Here is a 17546-nt window from a genome sequence, read left to right as displayed (position 1 = left end):
TGTGTGTGTTTTCGGAAACCACGTGATGGCCTGCTGATGACGACATTTCCCGCTTGACTGAATACACAACAAACAATGAAGAAAGAGTTTTATCTGGGCTGCTTCGCTGCCAGCTGCTCCCCCCCGGGACCCGAAAGTGGCGTATCGCCTGAATTTCAACATCAACGAAAGTGCTCGATATATGCTGTATTGATCCAATAACACAAACTAACTGTATCACTATAACATGATGATGATGGCGATAAAGAATACATCTAACGTTCCGCTGTTCATTATAATACAAAACCAGAGCATTAAACAAACCATCATGCTCTTACTTTGAAATCATGCGGAAATGTCGTCATCAGCGGGCCATCACGTGGTTTCCGAAAATCACCGAGTGACACGAGTAGATTTTAGCCGAGAGCGGCGGAAAATATGTCTCAAAATTCCGTGTGTGAAAAAAGACGATCCACGAGCAGAGATTTGAGATCCGCAAGCGCATAATGGGTCGTCAAATACAAAATGGATTCACAAATGCCTGATCGAAAGTTGTAAATGTTAAAGAGATATTCACAGATCTTTTTTTTATTTGTGAAAATATTTAGCGTATTTGCAGATCCGTTTTACAAATCTTTCAAATGCATTTGTGGTGTTTTACAACTTTTACATTTATGTGCACACACATAATTATGAGACATATCTATGCCCATATAATTCCCTCCTAATTCTACGCTCCAAAAGGGGAGGGGCCTGAGAGGACAGCTAAAGGGGAGGGGCCTGAGAGGACAGCTAAATGCACAGCAGTCCATTTCCACCAGGCCCAACAACAAGAGCAAGGCTGCTACCAGAGCATCTTATCGTGTCACGTTCTTGCGGAACACATGAAGTCTTTCAAAGACGGCGAAGTTGTGAAAGAAGCATTCCTGGAGGCTGCCGACGCGCTTTAGGGGACAGTAAAAATAACAGAAGCATTTCAACAGGTTTTTGATATAATAAAAACTCAAGTTAGATACCGTTATTAATCAGCTAAAATGCAACAAAAAAAGGGTTTGATTCTATTAATGTTGTCTCTTATCGCACGTTGGCAGCAGATTCCTGAGTAGCCTCAGATCTGAGTTGTCTTGTTAGTAAGCCTCATTTATACTTTTGTAGCAACACTATTTTTATATAATGGCAAAGAAAGGATTCAGAGTCTTTTCTTTTTTTCCCTGTGTCATATGTGGCAGCACTGTTCAATGTTTCTTGAAAACATTACCCACTGTAGTGACGTGTGCATAAACTCCAACTCTGTATCAACAACACTGCTGTGTAACTTCAGTTAAATACTTGTATGTGTGTAGATTAGAAAGAGGTAAGATAAAGGATCTGCAGTATTTTATGAGGTATTAATCGTACAAAGGTCAGTTTTATACAAGTAGAAGTGTGTATACCTGGTAGGCTGTCAGTAATGGCCTCTCTATTTGGACTGGTAGATCTCTGCAGACTGGCAACTTTAAAAGTAGCTCTCGGTTCAAAAAAGGTTGGGCACCCCTGCTCTAGACAATTACCAACATGACTAATCAGAACTCACTTCCTTGACTCCTTGAGGCTCAGAGAAAAGAGTTAGACATGACGCGTTGAATAAACAGCTTAGCTAGGAACTCGTTAACACTTTGCAAATATACACAAGAGGAGAGGCTGTGCTGACTATTGACAGTGCATCACTATTATGACCTTTGTAGAGAATAGCTTGGCACTGCAGCAGCAGGTAGAAGAGGGGGGGGGGGGGTCTTTGTACCCATTGTTCTGATCTTTCATTAACGTTAGAGCCTGATGCACGAAAACTGGAAGCGTGGGAACAACCAGGACTTCATTTATCTCAAAATGTTGTGTTATTTACCAATTGGGGCCATTTAAAAAAAAAAAAGTATGTTGAATATCAAGGATAGCAACATCGACGTCCGTCCACTAATATTTAGTTTAAGGCTCCGATTTGCATGATAAGCGACTGTTGGTCTGTATGGTGAATATAAAGCTACAGCTGGTTAGCTTAGCTTAGCTTAGCTTAATGACTCAACAAACAGCTATCTCAAAAACAGCTTTCATTGGAATGATTATTTTGAAATGTAGTATTGAGTATCGAGGGAAATATGTGCATCTCTTGTCAAAGTTACATCGATGAATGTTTGTTTGTACCACTGATGGTTTATCTTTCACTTGTTGGTCTGTACGTTTGATATGAAGCTACAGCTAGCCCCTCGTTAGCTTAGCTTAGCATAACGACTGGAAACACTCAACAATCCCCAATTACAAACAAAAACATGGACGCTCTGAACCATAACCAGTCACGGCGTTAAGTGATATTATATTATTCGGGACTTTTATTTTTAAATTCGGTCGAGTATTAAGATAGAAGTCCTACAGGAAACTTCCAATGTTGTTTTTTTAAACTTGCAAACGTTGGATATTTTCTAACTTTGGTTGTTTTTTAAAATGTTTTTGACAGAAGCAAATGTTTCCCCACTTCTTAAATAAAGGTATTTTCTAGAACTAATAAGACTCTGATGTACATTTACAGATTATGTTAAAGTGTTTTGAAACCCAACCCAGGTATATTATTAGATGTCTGTGTAACAGTTTAGACGTTGACTCTGTATTATCAATACAACAAACCTCTCCTCAAACACACCACCAAGTATCTGATTGCACAAAGGTTCCTACACATGTAAATATAACTTCTAACGTGATTCCCTTTTCTAGATTGTCTGACAAGAAAAGTGACAGCAGGAATAATAATAATACTAATAATAATAAGCCCACAGACGGTAACATACATATCCAATATACAATTTAGCCTTCCACTGACCTATACATTACAGATTTGTCAGAAAACATGTTTTTTTAAACTGCATTTTTATCTTTAAAACTATACAAACTTCTCGTCGTAAAAGGTGCATTTAGGGGGATTACATTCAAGACTGATAATGTCTGCTAAAAGACTGAAGAAATCCACTTTAAAAGGCGCCCTAATCTGCCCAGATTTAGACTGCTTGCCTGCTCTGTGGTGATTGGTTACCCACTTAGAGATGTCCCGCCCCTTGTGTTGGAGTGCTAGCCAATGGGAGCCTGAGTCTTGCATGGTGATGTCATTCTGTTCTGGAACTAAACCAAGGAGTCCAATGGAGGAACCAGAGCCTATATACAAACCCAGATAAGCACAATAGGGCCTCTTTAAACTGATTTCTTTGCTGCCGTCTCACAAATTCAAAAATTAACTACAGGCTGGAATTGTGATGAAATAAATCACCAATAAACTAGAACAGCACTGGTCTTCAAAAACCATGACGAGCATGAAGCAGAAACCGTTTCCCCAGACAGCAGTTATTATTATTATTCTTTGAGTCTATATATTACTTTTCTGTTTTACTGTAACTTGGTATGTACATTGTGCAAGTGTGTGTGTGTGTGGGTGGAGAGGAGGACGATGATGAGCATGACTCTCTCAGTATTTAGATAGTAACTTTAGTGTAGGTTAACTTAACTTATCTCAGTGGGTCTCAAACGGTTTGGTCACCATTTATGTAAACAAGTATTTGGGAGGAATAGACTACCTTTATATGATCATATAGTTATTAAGAGAATAAATGAAAAACGGGTATGAAATACTATAGGACAGTAACACAAGAATACAGTTTAAAAGGGGAGTGATTAGTAAAATATCCATAAAGAAAAAGTAAATCTGTGTACAGTTCTGTTTCATATGGATGCTGAGAGATGGAGGCTATCCATAGATCTCTTCATGTTGCTCTCAAAGTGCACCAGATTGATGCATTTAACTTCAATATTTAAAAAATAATCTTCCCGGGGGAGCTTGCCCCCAGACCCCCCTCGAGGAGGTTAGGTCCACCCCCACCTAAAACATGTTCACATGGATAGGATACTAAATACATTTGCAAACTTTGTATATGGTGGCCTATGTCCATATGTTTCTGTTTTGGTGGTCGTGCCACAACCATGCGCAGGTCCTAGGTGCGCTATAACATAGCACTACACCCTGCAATGTGTGTGAAAGACAACAGACTTTACAGCATGCTTTTTTAAATTGAAGTCGCGTTGGTGTTTGTGTGTTGGTTGTTGACGGCAGTGTGTGCCCCCCCTTGGTAAATGATTGCCCCCACCCATTTGATTTGTTCTAGAGCCGACCCTGAGTAGGAGTCAGTCTCTGTTTAACTATCAGTGAATCATTCATGCACAAACAGGGTCAAATATCACAAGCATGACTGTGCAGAACATTTGTAATACTTGGAAACCAACGAGCTGCTATAAAAGGCTGAGCAGCTGAGGCTCAGTCGTAGGTTGCTTTCCCGTTAGCTTCGTTAGCATCGTTAGCATCATGTGTCTCCGAGGTCTCCTGCTGGTATCCGGGCTGTTTCTGGGCAGCTGGGCTCTGACTCCTGAAGAATGCCAGCCCTTGATGACGCCTCTCTCTCTGGCTGACCCCTCCATGGTAAGACCCCCCTCTGGTTCCTTTATTCACCGTTAGTCACTGTACGAAGAAGTACTCAGAACCTCATGGGCGCGGGAAGGGGGGTGCTGAGGGCGCTGCAATTAAGAGAATAAATGAAAAACAGTTATGAAATACTGTATGGCAGTAAAACAAGAATACAGTTTGAAAGGGGAGTGATTTGTAAAATATCCATAAAGAAAAAGAACATCTGTTTCCAGTTGTGTTTCATCTGGGTGTTGAGAGATGTATCCATAGATCTCTTAATGTTGCTCTCAAAGTGCACCAGATTGATGCTTTTAACTTCAATATTTAAAAACAAATCTTCCCGGGGGAGCATCCCCCCGGACCCCCCTAGGGGAGGTGAGGTCCGCTCCCCACTCGTAAAAAAATAGCACTTTACCCCTGTGCCGTGAGCCTTCATTGTAACAGTCGCGGGTGTACTGTGTGTTTGCGTGTGGGGAGTGCTTTTGTGCGTGCTGTGCCCGTAATCGTGTTCACTGGAGTCCAGCACCTCAGCACCCCCACTCAAAATACCTTCCCGTGCCTCTGCAGAACCTTAACTTAACTACAAATGATATGGTCTTAAAATACTCCACTAAAAGTAAAAGTGCAAAAGTATTATCAAAATATACTTCACGTACATTATTTCAGAATAATATAAAGTGCAGAATAACTTCACTTATATATATCTCAACAGTAATATTATTGAGGTTATTTTATTATCCGGCTTTTATACCGCTATTTTAGTTGTAGGCCTATAGTTTTCTCAATGCGGACCAACTTTATATACTTTAAATACTGTATAGCCAGGGTTGGGTTGTAACGGAATGTAACGGCGTTACGTAATCAGAATACAAAAATCAAGTAACTGTATTCAGCTCGCGATACATTTGAAAAACGAGTAATCTGATTACAGTTACTTTCGTAAACCTGAAGTGAATACATTTTGGATTACTTATTGGAATTATTGATGGAAAGATTTCCTCTCAACATTTAATATTCAAGTAGTTACAGCCGAATCATCACAGCCCACAAAACCTATTACCGCCGCAGATGGGCCAAAAAAGCGGTTGAAAAAAAATCGCGGGTCCGCTCGCTCAGTGAAACAATAACAACGAAACATGGAGGAACAAAAGTCTGCGTTTAGATCGCGTGTGTGTATAGGTGTGTGTGGTTAAAACACATCAGCCTGCGGTCGCTCTTTAGCCTTACTAATGATTATTTCTGAAGGTACACACAGTGAAGGCGGTGCGTGAAAGGCGGTGCGCGGCGGGCTCGTCTTCTCAGAGGCTGAGTTAACCCTCCCGCTGCCTCCTGGCGCTGCAGAGAGGTCATGAAGTGAAGGAGGTGTTCCTTCTATAAAACAGCTGCGGGCAGCAGATACTGAGAGAGTCACGGACATGAATTCATAGATCAAGGCAGACTGGTGCACACTCTCCTGTGTTGCCGATCCGGTGCTTAAACTATAGCTCTACACCCCTGGCCGAAATGTCCTTAAAATGAAGTCCGAGTTCGACATTTTAATTAATGTCCTGCCAACACTGGCAGGACAGAAGGCGACACGCCCGTTCTAAGCCGTGTCCTCACTCCTCACATCCCAAGCTGCATCCCAACAAGTGTATTATGTTGTTACATCGTTTCAGATGTTATGTTTCAGTTGTGCTCTTGATAAGCCATTAAAACAGTAAAACACGTTCAGTTTCCTTTTGATTTTTGTGTCTCCTGTTCACCAACACATACCATCTGTGATGGAAAAAGAAAGTAATCCAAAAGTAATCTAAAAGTAATCTGATTACGTTATTTTTTAAAGACGCGTAACTGTAACTGTATTCGGATTACTTTCAGAGCCATGTAATCAGTAATCAGTAACTGTGTATTTTCAGATTCGAGCGATCTCGAGCCGGTTTCTCAAACGTACCTATCCCACCTTTACGTACAAAATGTACTTGCAGTGGAGTGTTACTTGCCACCTGTTACACTACAGCTGAACCGGTTGAACACGACACTTCAGTGGATTCTAGGGACAATTATTATTTGTATTTCAAGTTTTCGGAAATGTTTTTAAAAATGTTCAATGTGAAAAACTGTGAATAAAACTAAAACGGAGCTCAGATTTTATTTCTGCTTTCTAAACGGTAGTATGTGCTGAAGTGTTTCATTGTGTTAGGCTACTGCCTGAATGTGCTGAATGCAGGTTGATGAAATATTCAAAGTGATCAGGTAAAATAAATGTTATATTGTGACACTTTTACAGATAACTAGTAACAGGTTATTAACTAAAGTTACCCTCCCAACCCTGGTAATAATTTAAACACTTATGCACAATACAAAATAAATGTTTCTCACAACACAAGGAGCATCTACTGCAGAGGACCAGGGCCTGGTGGGATCTCTATTATCTATTTTTCAGAATGCCAACTTTTTCGATACATTTTGAGTTTGAACCATACAAAGAAATTGTGGCCCTGTGTGTGGTGTGTGTGTGTGTGTGTTGTGTGTGTGTGTGTGTGGTGTGTGTGTGTGTGTGTGTGTGTGTGTGTGGGGTGCGTGCGTGTGTGTGTGGTGTGTGTGTGTGTGTGTGGGTGGGTGTGTGTGTGTGCGTGTGTGTGTGCGTGTGTGTGGCCGACATTACTGTACTTGTGGGGACCTAAATCTGTTTACACAGTCACGTTGTGGGGACTCACCTCCCTTATGGGGACAAATTGGAGGTCCCCATAAGGGGGGTCATTAATTTAGGGTGAAGACTTGGTTAGGATTAAGGTTAGGATAAGTCTCCAGGAAATGCATGTAAGTCAATGTAATGTCCCTGAAGTGATGTGTACATGGTATTTGTGTGTGTGTGTGTGTGTGTGTGTGTGTGTGTGTGTGTGTGTGTGTGGTGTGTGTGTGTTGTGTGTGTGTGTGTGTGTGTGGTGTGTGTGTGTGTGTGGTGTGTGTGTGTGTGTGTGGTGTGTGTGGGTGGTGTGTGTGTGTGTGTGTGTAGATGTACAACAGGTCCCACTTCCTGGTGGGTTACTCAACTAGTGCAGTGTTTGGCGCCATGCTGAAGCAGATGGAGAGCTCCTGGTGCAACATCAGCCCGTCTCCGTCCGACCCCACGGGGGTCGTTTTAGTCCACGACGACAAACTGTGAGCATCTGCAAAATATAATAACAAATACCAGGAAACACCAACATAATTTACTATATTTATTATCATTGTAATTATATAGTATAATAGTTCTCTATCTGTGTTTTGCTTTTATGTATGCACCAAGTCAAATTCCTCGTACGTGTCAACCCACCTGGTGATGACCCTGGTTCTGATTCTGGAGAACCCAGTTCAATAGCTCTGCAGATGATCATTAATCAGTGAATCCTCTCCTGGTTTGAAATACATCTCAGTTCTCGTGCTCTGAACACATCAAGTTTCTTCATATTGACATTCAGACCTTTATACAGTCTATGATTTAGATCAGGGGTGTCAAACTCAATTTCATCGCGGGCCACATCAGCATTATGGTTGCACTCAAAGGGCCGGTTGCAACTATATAAAATATACATAAATATAATATATATAAAATAATGTGTTATATTACATTATTGCCCCTGAACTGGATTATTATCGGATAGGATAATGACTTAGTAATTAACTACGCCTAAAAGCAAATAATTGCAAGTCTCTTCAGTGCGCATGTCACAAAACAAGATGCATTGTGGGACATGTAGTTTATGGGCAACCTGATTCTGTAAAGCGGCATTTAATCGTATAATAGACGTATTACATTCTTTGCAAGCTCTTGCGGGGCCACATGAAATGAAGTCGCGGGCCGGATGTGGCCCCCGGGCCTTGAGTTTGACACCCCTGATTTAGACCCAGCGATACGCTCACCTCCTCCTCTTTCTCCTCAGGAATGGCGTCTGCATGACAACAACTGCCAACATAACTATCGAGAGCGACACAGCCTCAGTGTCAGGTGAGTTTCACAATCTGACACTTCTTTTAGGCGACTACAATACAAGTTAACTCGAGACCATAATACATAAATGTAAAAAGTACAGTGCGATTTTAAATTATCCAAAGAGAAGCGATGTTAGCATGCTGACGGATCATTGAATGGGCTCCTTGCTGAGCATCTTGAAGCTTTGATGTATCCCAGGTGCAGCCTCGGTTTCCTGCAGAGCTCTGTGTCTCACCTGGTAGGTATCCTCCTGTCTGTTTTCAGTGAAGAACTTCTTCTCCAGCACCTTCCACCTGCTGCCGAGCTGCGACGGCTGTCTGGTCCTCAGCATGAACACCACGGTCCAAAACATGGACACCATGCTCAAGCAGCTGAAACTCAACATCGCGGTGGCAGAGGAGGAGGTCAACCTGCGCTGCCTCTATCTGCTAGGTAGGAAGCATGACGGGAAATAATAATGTATTATTACCTAACCTATACCTAACCGATGTGACACTCACCACATTAAAGAATAAGACGAAGAGAAATCAATAAAACACAGAGATGGTGGAAGTCAAATATTATATTCAAATCAGGTTTTATTTATTTAGCACATTTATAAACGACTTTTGGTGGAGCCAAAGTGCTGTACATATAATAAAAGACCCTCTGTCCTCAGACCCTCTGTCCTTAGACCCTCTGTCCTCAGACCCTCTGTCCTTAGAGCCTCTGTCCTTAGAGCCTCTGTCCTCAGACCCTCTGTCCTCAGACTCTCTGTCCTTAGAGCCTCTTTCCTCAGACCCTCTGTCCTTAGACCCTCTGTCCTCAGACTCTCTGTCCTTAGAGCCTCTGTCCTTAGACCCTCTGTCCTTAGACCCTCTGTCCTTAGAGCCTCTGTCCTCAGACCCTCTGTCCTTAGACCCTCTGTCCTTAGACCCTCTGTCCTCAGACCCTCTGTCCTCAGACCCTCTGTCCTTAGAGCCTCTGTCCTTAGACCCTCTGTCCTTAGGCCCTCTGTCCTTAGACCCTCTGTCCTTAGAACCTCTGTCCTTAGACCCTCTGTCCTTAGACCCTCACATCGTCCAAGGAAACACTTCCGGAGAAACCCCCCAGTTTAAAGGGAACATGGGAGAAACCTCGGGGAGAGCAACAGAGGAGGGATCCCTCTCCCAGGACGGACAGACGTGCAATAGATGCCGTGTGTGAATCCAAGAGATAATACATTTTACAGCATATAGACCGAATGTTAGGAAATGCATGTGTCTGTAATGAGAAGATGAATCCATTGAAAATTGAGATTTTCAAGGACTGGATGGAGGAAATATTCTCAAAAGTGATTCTGATTCTGAATCCAAATAAGCACAGCATGACAGAAGAATTTATCAACACAATGTACTGTACATCCAAAAAGACTAGACCCAGCAGAATCACGTCGCACTGTGCTCTCACAGACAATATATTCACACATGACATGGAAAACAATACAGTAAGTGGACTCTTGATAAATGATATAAGTGACCACCGACCAGTATTTGCAGTTTATGACAGAAACTACAGTAACAACATGCCGGACAAAGCTACTCAATACAGACGAGTTAGATCAGAGGAAGCAATGAACGCTTTAAAAAATGCCTTACTGGCAAAAAGATGGGATGATTTATACAAAGAAAACAATATTGACAGTGCATATGATCAAGTCCTGAGAATTTTTTTATCATTATATAATACATACTGCCCAGTTGTCAAATACAGGGGTTTGCAAAATGCCTGTAAAAAGAAAAATTCATTGTATAGATATTTCATGCGAAATAAAACAAATAAATATCTTTTTTATTAGATATAAAAAATATAAAAATAAATTAACAATTATAATAAGGAACTGCAAAAGTGAATACTATCGGAAAATACTAGACAAAAATAAAAACAACATTAAAGGAATATGGAGCATACTGAATAGTATTATAACAAATAAAGAGAAGTGACTTTTATTTATTACCTAATGAGAAGGTTTTCAAACTGTGGAGGGAAGGTATTTTAACAGTGTGAGACGACTAAACGTCATCACGCCCAACATTAGCCTCCTTTAGCTTAGCGGTGGTGACGTGAAGTCATGTGATCGTGCTGTAGTTCCTTTATAGCCCAACATTAGCCACCTTTAGCTTAGCGGTGGTGACGTGAAGTCATGTGACCGTGCTGTAGTTCCTTTATAGCCCAACATTAGCCACCTTTAGCTTAGCGGTGGTGACGTGAAGTCATGTGACCGTGCTGTAGTTCCTTTATAGCCCAACATTAGCCACCTTTAGCTTAGCGGAGGTGACGTGATGTCATGTGACCGTGCTGTAGTTCCTTTATAGCCCAACATTAGCCACCTTTAGCTTAGCGGTGGTGACCTGAAGTCCTGTGACCGTGCTGTAGTTCCTTTATAGCCCAACATTAGCCTCCTTTAGCTTAGCGGTGGTGACGTGAAGTCATGTGACCGTGCTGTAGTTCCTTTATAGCCCAACATTAGCCACCTTTAGCTTAGCGGTGGTGACGTGAAGTCATGTGACCGTGCTGTAGTTCCTTTATAGCCCAACATTAGCCACCTTTAGCTTAGCGGTGGAGACGTGAAGTCATGTGACCATGCTGTAGTTCCTTTATAGCCCAACATTAGCCTCCTTTAGCTTAGCGGTGGTGACGTGAAGTCATGTGACCGTGCTGTAGTTCCTTTATAGCCCAACATTAGCCACCTTTAGCTTAGCGGTGGTGACGTGAAGTCATGTGACCGTGCTGTAGTTCCTTTATAGCCCAACATTAGCCACCTTTAGCTTAGCGGAGGTGACGTGATGTCATGTGACCGTGCTGTAGTTCCTTTATAGCCCAACATTAGTCACCTTTAGCTTAGCGGTGGTGACCTGAAGTCCTGTGACCGTGCTGTAGTTCCTTTATAGCCCAACATTAGCCACCTTTAGCTTAGCGGTGGTGACGTAAAGTCATGTGACCGTGCTGTAGTTCCTTTATAGCCCAACATTAGCCACCTTTAGCTTAGCGGTGGTGACGTGAAGTCATGTGACCGTGCCGTAGTTCCTTTATAGCCCAACATTAGCCTCCTTTAGCTTAGCGGTGGTGACGTGAAGTCATGTGACCGTGCTGTAGTTCCTTTATAGCCCAACATTAGCCACCTTTAGCTTAGCGGTGGTCACGTGAAGTCATGTGACCGTGCTGTAGTTCCTTTATAGCCCAACATTAGCCACCTTTAGCTTAGCGGTGGTGACGTGAAGTCATGTGACCGTGCCGTAGTTCCTTTATAGCCCAACATTAGCCTCCTTTAGCTTAGCGGTGGTGACGTGAAGTCATGTGACCGTGCTGTAGTTCCTTTATAGCCCAACATTAGCCACCTTTAGCTTAGCGGTGGTCACGTGAAGTCATGTGACCGTGCTGTAGTTCCTTTATAGCCCAACATTAGCCACCTTTAGCTTAGCGGTGGTCACGTGAAGTCATGTGACCGTGCTGTAGTTCCTTTATAGCCCAACATTAGAAAATGGGTCTAGAAAAAGGAGTTATCCCACATACTTCATTGACAAGGATAAGGAAGAGGAAAATATGGATGTTGTATCCAACAGTTTCAATGATTTCTTTGTAAATGTTGGACCTGAATTAGCAGGCAAAATCCCTAATGGAGGAACATCTGAAAAGAAGCTGGGAAACGTAATCCTTTCTCAATGTTCCTCACAGCAGTGCATGAAAGGGAAGTAGTTGATATTGTAACGAAATGTAAAAACAAAAAATCTACCGATTGTGATGACATTGACATGACTGTATTAAAAACGGTTATAGATGTTATTTCAAAACCGTTCACACACATATGTAACGTATCATTCCAAACCGGTGCATTTCCTAACAAAATGAAAATAGCAAAAGTCATACCTTTGTTCAAAGCTGGGAACAAACATCACTTCTCAAACTACAGACCGGTCTCACTTCGACCACAATTCTCAAAAATTCTTGAAAAGCTTTTCAATAACAGACAATTTCATAGAAAAACACAAACTTCTCACCGAAAGTCAATACGGATTCAGAGCCAATAGATCAACATCGACGGCTTTAATAGACTCACTTGAAGAAATGACTCGCTCAATTGACCAAAAGAAACATGCCATTGGAATATTCATTGACCTAAAAAAAGCATTTGACACAATTAATCATGACATATTAATAAAGAAACTGGAACGTTATGGAATCAGGGGTGTAGCTTTGAGTTATTTAACCAACAGGCAACAGTTTGTGAAGCTGGGAGAGTGTTGTTCTTCATATTTGGACATTACATGCGGTGTCCCCCAGGGGTCAGAATTGGGCCCGAAACTATTTATTATGTATATTAATGAAATATGCAATTTATCGACAGTACTCAAGTTTGTTTTGTTTGCTGATGACACTAATATATTTAGTTGTGGGGACAATGTTCAGCTACTATTGGAAGAGATCACAGCTGAAATATGCAAACTAAAGTTATGGCTAAACAGTAATAATAAGTTATCATTGAACTTGAATAAAACAACATTAATCATATTTGGAAATAGCAATAAACAAGCATCCATTAAGATAGATGGGATTTTCATTGAGAGTTAAAGAACATACATTCCTTGGAATCACAATTGATGAGAAACTGAGCTGGAAACCACATAAAACATATTCATTCCAAAGTCTCAAGAAGTATTGCAATATTAAAACAGATTCTTGATCAGAATTCCCTCGACATTCTTTACCGTTCATTGGTGTTACCTTATTTAAGTTACTGTGCCGAGGTTTGGGGCAGTCATTATAAAACTACAACACAATCCCTATTTATTCTACAAAAAAGAGCAATAAGACATATTAAAAATGTCGGCTATCGGGATCATACACAAACCCATTATTCTTAGAGCTAAAGTTATTAAAACGGTCAGATCTTGTTGAATTCCGAATTGCACAAATCATGTTTAAGGCAAAACACGTTCAATGACCTGGGAATATTCAGATATTGTTCAATGAAAGACAAGGGAATTATTATTTACGTGGTTCATTTATATTCACTAATGTTAGGGTGCGCACAACAAAGAGGAGTTTTTGTGTTTCTGTTTGTGGGGTGAAGATCTGGAACAATGTGAGGGAGGAGCTAAAGGGATGTCCAAACATCAAACTATTCAAACAGAGGTATAAGGGATGACATCGCTAAACTGTTTATATTCTCGTTTTGTATTCTATTTATGAATTTGTGTTTGCATGAATTTGTGTATGTACATATGTATATATATAAATATAAAGAGACCATTCTCCTAACTTGCCTGTATATATTATATGAATGATTATATAAATTATTCAAGATTATAAGTATACATTGATATTGTATGTTAACGTATATTAAGATGAAGGGGTCGGATTCAATAAGTGTAAACTTCTTCCGACCCCTTTTCGGACGTGTAGCTAAAGCTTTGTTGTTTATTGATATCAGACAATGATACTACAGATTATTCAATTATTAATTACATATTTCGTTGTATTGCATTCATTGTATAGTACTGTATCATGTCTGGATCACCTTTTGTTTCATTTGTATTTTCTTTGGTTTTACACGCTCGAAAAAAATAAATAAACTAAACTCATCCACGAGGATGTCAGCTACAGTCCTGAGGAAGCCTTCAGGGAAGCAGCATGACGAGACCCAGGCAGGACCGCAGAGACAGGTTCAGCCACGACCGAAGTCCACGACTTAATCCAGAACTCAGGATAGAGGATCCAAGACACAGGACTACAGCAAGAGGATCAGCCTCGACTCCGGATCCCGGCGTAGATATAGATACAAAACAAGAAAACATTTGGCTGGGTTAATCGGAACGACAGACACAGACAGACAGAAGAACAAGCACTCCCTTAGGATAGGTTGAGGGCAAAGTGAGAGAGTAAGAAACATAGGTGGGGAAGCACACTCAGGGAACAAGGTCCCCACTGGAGCCTTAGTTGGAAATTGATGAGAGATAGGGAGGTACGCTGTGTCTACGAATCGTAACACTCCCCGGCCTGTCCAAGCCACTCTACAAACCGCTTCCCTCTAATAAACCCTCGAGAGGTCAGAGAGGGAAAAGGTCTTGGGTCAAAGTTATTCTTGATAAGAGAAGCCTAGAAGGCCAGAGAGAAGAAGTGAGTTTTAAGTGTTGATTTAAAACCCCCAGGGTCTGAGCCGACCTCACATGGAGGGGCAGAGTGTTCCAGAGCCTGGGGCCCGCTGCTGCGAAGGCTCGGTGCCCTCGGGTTTTGAGCCTGGTCTTAGGCACTATGAACACCAGCTGATCAGCCGACCTTAAGGCTCTGCCTGGGGTGTGGCGATGGAGGAGTTCGGCTACATAGGCCGGAGCCAGCCCGTTTAGGGCTTTGAAAACGAATAAAAGGAGTTTAAAATATATTCTGAACCGAACTGGAAGCCAGTGCAATATTGCTGTACAGCAGTAGAGACGGATTACCTTGCATCAAAGCAGTCTATAGTGTAATGTCCCTTTAGACCAAGAGAATCTTACAGCTTATACACCTGATAGATAAATAGATAGATGGATAGATTACTCTTGACTTAAAAGTACTTAATCATGCTTGTTTTAAAAACGTAATAAAAGTCGATGTCATGCTGAAATCCTTTCCTAAAGTCAGGTATTAAAGCGTCTGTGTTTCTGTCTGCAGGCAGAGAGACGACCTTGAAGGACTCTGACTTTGAAGATTTCAAGAAGCAGGCGAGCTGCCTCGGGTTCTCCGGAGAACCACAGTTCATCTACGACTCCAAGAACGGTGCTTTAAAATCGCCTGATTAAACGATGAAACAGAGATTTCACAAATAACTGATCTCACTGCTTCTCTCTCTGTCTGCAGGATTCTGCGCTGAAGGCGAGAGCGTTACGAATGACCTGAATTTCGACGGTGATGAATAAGTGAAGATGAGGAAATAAAGAGTGACTCAAAACATTAAACGTGCGGTTTTATTTATTATCTAATGAGAAGGTTTTCAAACTGTGGAGGGAAGGTATTTTAACAGTGTGAGACGACTAAACGTCATCACGCCCAACATTAGCCTCCTTTAGCTTAGCGGTGGTGACGTGAAGTCATGTGACCGTGCTGTAGTTCCTTTATAGCCCAACATTAGCCGCCTTTAGCTTAGCGGTGGTGACATGAAGTCCTGTGACCGTGCTGTAGCTCCTTTATAGCCCAACATTAGCCACCTTTAGCTTAGCGGTGGTGACGTGAAGTCATGTGACCGTGCTGTAGTTCCTTTATAGCCCAACATTAGCCACCTTTAGCTTAGCGGTGGTGACGTGAAGTCATGTGACCGTGCTGTAGTTCCTTTATAGCCCAACATTAGCCTCCTTTAGCTTAGCGTGGTGACGTGAAGTCCTGTGACCGTGCTGTAGTTCCTTATAGCCCAACATTAGCCGCCTTTAGCTTAGCGGTGGTGACGTGAAGTCCTGTGACCGTGCTGTAGTTCCTTTATAGCCCAACATTAGCCGCCTTTAGCTTAGCGGTGGTGACGTGAAGTCATGTGACCGTGCTGTAGTTCCTTTATAGCCCAACATTAGCCACCTTTAGCTTAGCGGTGGTGACGTGAAGTCATGTGACGTGCCGTAGTTCCTTTATAGCACAACATTAGCCACCTTTAGCTTAGCGGTGGAGACGTGAAGTCATGTGACCGTGCCGTAGTTCCTTTATAGCCCAACATTAGCCGCCTTTAGCTTAGCGGTGGTGACATGAAGTCATGTGACCGTGCTGTAGTTCCTTTATAGCCCAACATTAGCCACCTTTAGCTTAGCGGTGGTGACGTGAAGTCATGTGACCGTGCTGTAGTTCCTTTATAGCCCAACATTAGCCACCTTTAGCTTAGCGGTGGAGACGTGAAGTCATGTGACCGTGCTGTAGTTCCTTTATAGCCCAACATTAGCCACCTTTAGCTTAGCGGTGGTGACGTGAAGTCATGTGACCGTGCTGTAGTTCCTTTATAGCCCAACATTAGCCACCTTTAGCTTAGCGGTGGAGACGTGAAGTCATGTGACCGTGCTGTAGTTGCTCAACTTTGCTCCAATTTCTCTACCTTTCTCCACTTCAGTGTAAAAACGTACACACACCAAACTATCCACTCTTCATATTTTGTACACACACACATTCCAACCCAGTCTCACGGCATTTCGTGTTCACCAACACGATTTTTAATCTATTGATTCGTGTTCACCATCACGATTTGCCCCTTTTTTTCGTGTTGCACAGCACGATTTTAAAAGCAATGTATTTCTACTGGTAACGTGTTTCGTGCCTGCAGGCTGCAGCACGTCTTTTCTCCGGTCGGGTCGTGGAAGACCGGAAGCTGTGTGGTTCATAAAAACATGTTCTTACTCAATATCAAGCCACAGTTCTTGCTTTTATTTTAAATCGTATAATTTCGGACTTTTGTTGCCGTCTGTGAGGAAAATAAATGGGGCTCAGAGCCTCAGGATACTGAAATCTGTATTTTTAAATCTTTTTTTCCTTCTAATTTGTTATTCTTTTGAAATAACACACTGTTATTTACTCACCAATAACACACAATTATCCTTGCTTTATTTATTGGTTTAATTCCATAATCTCGGGCTTTTTTGGTGTCCGTCAGGAACTGAATTTCAAAATAAAAATAACCGGAAACAGACGTAGGCCTATAAGGGACATTTCGAGCATCATTGCGATTGTCAACATTTCTGAGTTTAGGACGGCCGAAGACACTACACTACCCATAATCCCCAGCTATCGTTTAGGACTACAGTTCCCGTAAGGTTACGCAGAGCGTCAAACAGCTGTGTGAAATGGAACGAAACCACGCCAGACTATCCAAAACTGGAATCGAACACCCCCCCAGAACTACACATGCTGGCTATTGTGTTTCGCAAATGTTCTATGGGACGTCTCGACTGAACATTTTCGTTTTTCCCCATAATTAGAAGTTGCCAGTATTAAACACATTGGTGTTATCAAATGTAAAACATATAATTAATAAATGGGTGAAAATCGCTTGTGTCCATAATGCGCAGCATTAATATATACCCACATGACAGCTCATTGCTACTTTGTAATTCTACTCCACTACAATTCAGAGGTTTGACCTGGTATTTTTACTCCACTGCATTTATTGAGTTACTT

The 17546-nt window shown here is 41.8% G+C and overlaps 1 protein-coding gene across 1 annotated transcript; it reads left to right on the top strand.

Moving 5' to 3' along the window:
• The first annotated feature begins 4301 nt into the window (after nucleotides 1-4301).
• LOC117452742 (uncharacterized) lies at nucleotides 4302-15358 on the top strand. The gene is made up of 6 exons (XM_034091490.1): nucleotides 4302-4468; nucleotides 7452-7597; nucleotides 8359-8423; nucleotides 8673-8840; nucleotides 15075-15179; nucleotides 15261-15358. The coding sequence occupies exons 1-6, from the start codon at nucleotides 4355-4357 to the stop codon at nucleotides 15317-15319; spliced, it is 657 nt and encodes a 218-aa protein (XP_033947381.1). The 5' UTR covers nucleotides 4302-4354; the 3' UTR covers nucleotides 15320-15358.
• The last annotated feature ends 2188 nt before the right edge of the window (nucleotides 15359-17546 follow it).

The sequence above is a fragment of the Pseudochaenichthys georgianus genome, chromosome 9 (assembly GCF_902827115.2).
Source record: "Pseudochaenichthys georgianus chromosome 9, fPseGeo1.2, whole genome shotgun sequence".
In the NCBI taxonomy this organism is placed as follows: Eukaryota; Metazoa; Chordata; class Actinopteri; order Perciformes; family Channichthyidae; genus Pseudochaenichthys; species Pseudochaenichthys georgianus.
This window is presented reverse-complemented; position numbering and strand designations above follow the sequence as displayed.

Coding starts and splice junctions, on each gene's coding strand:
- LOC117452742 (XM_034091490.1), top strand. CDS start 4,355: ATGTGTCTCCGAGGTCTCCTGCTGGTATCCGGGCTGTTTCTGGGCAGC. Junction 7,598..8,358: donor TTAGTCCACGACGACAAACT/GTGAGCATCTGC, acceptor CTTTCTCCTCAG/GAATGGCGTCTGCATGACAA. Junction 8,841..15,074: donor GCGCTGCCTCTATCTGCTAG/GTAGGAAGCATG, acceptor TTCTGTCTGCAG/GCAGAGAGACGACCTTGAAG.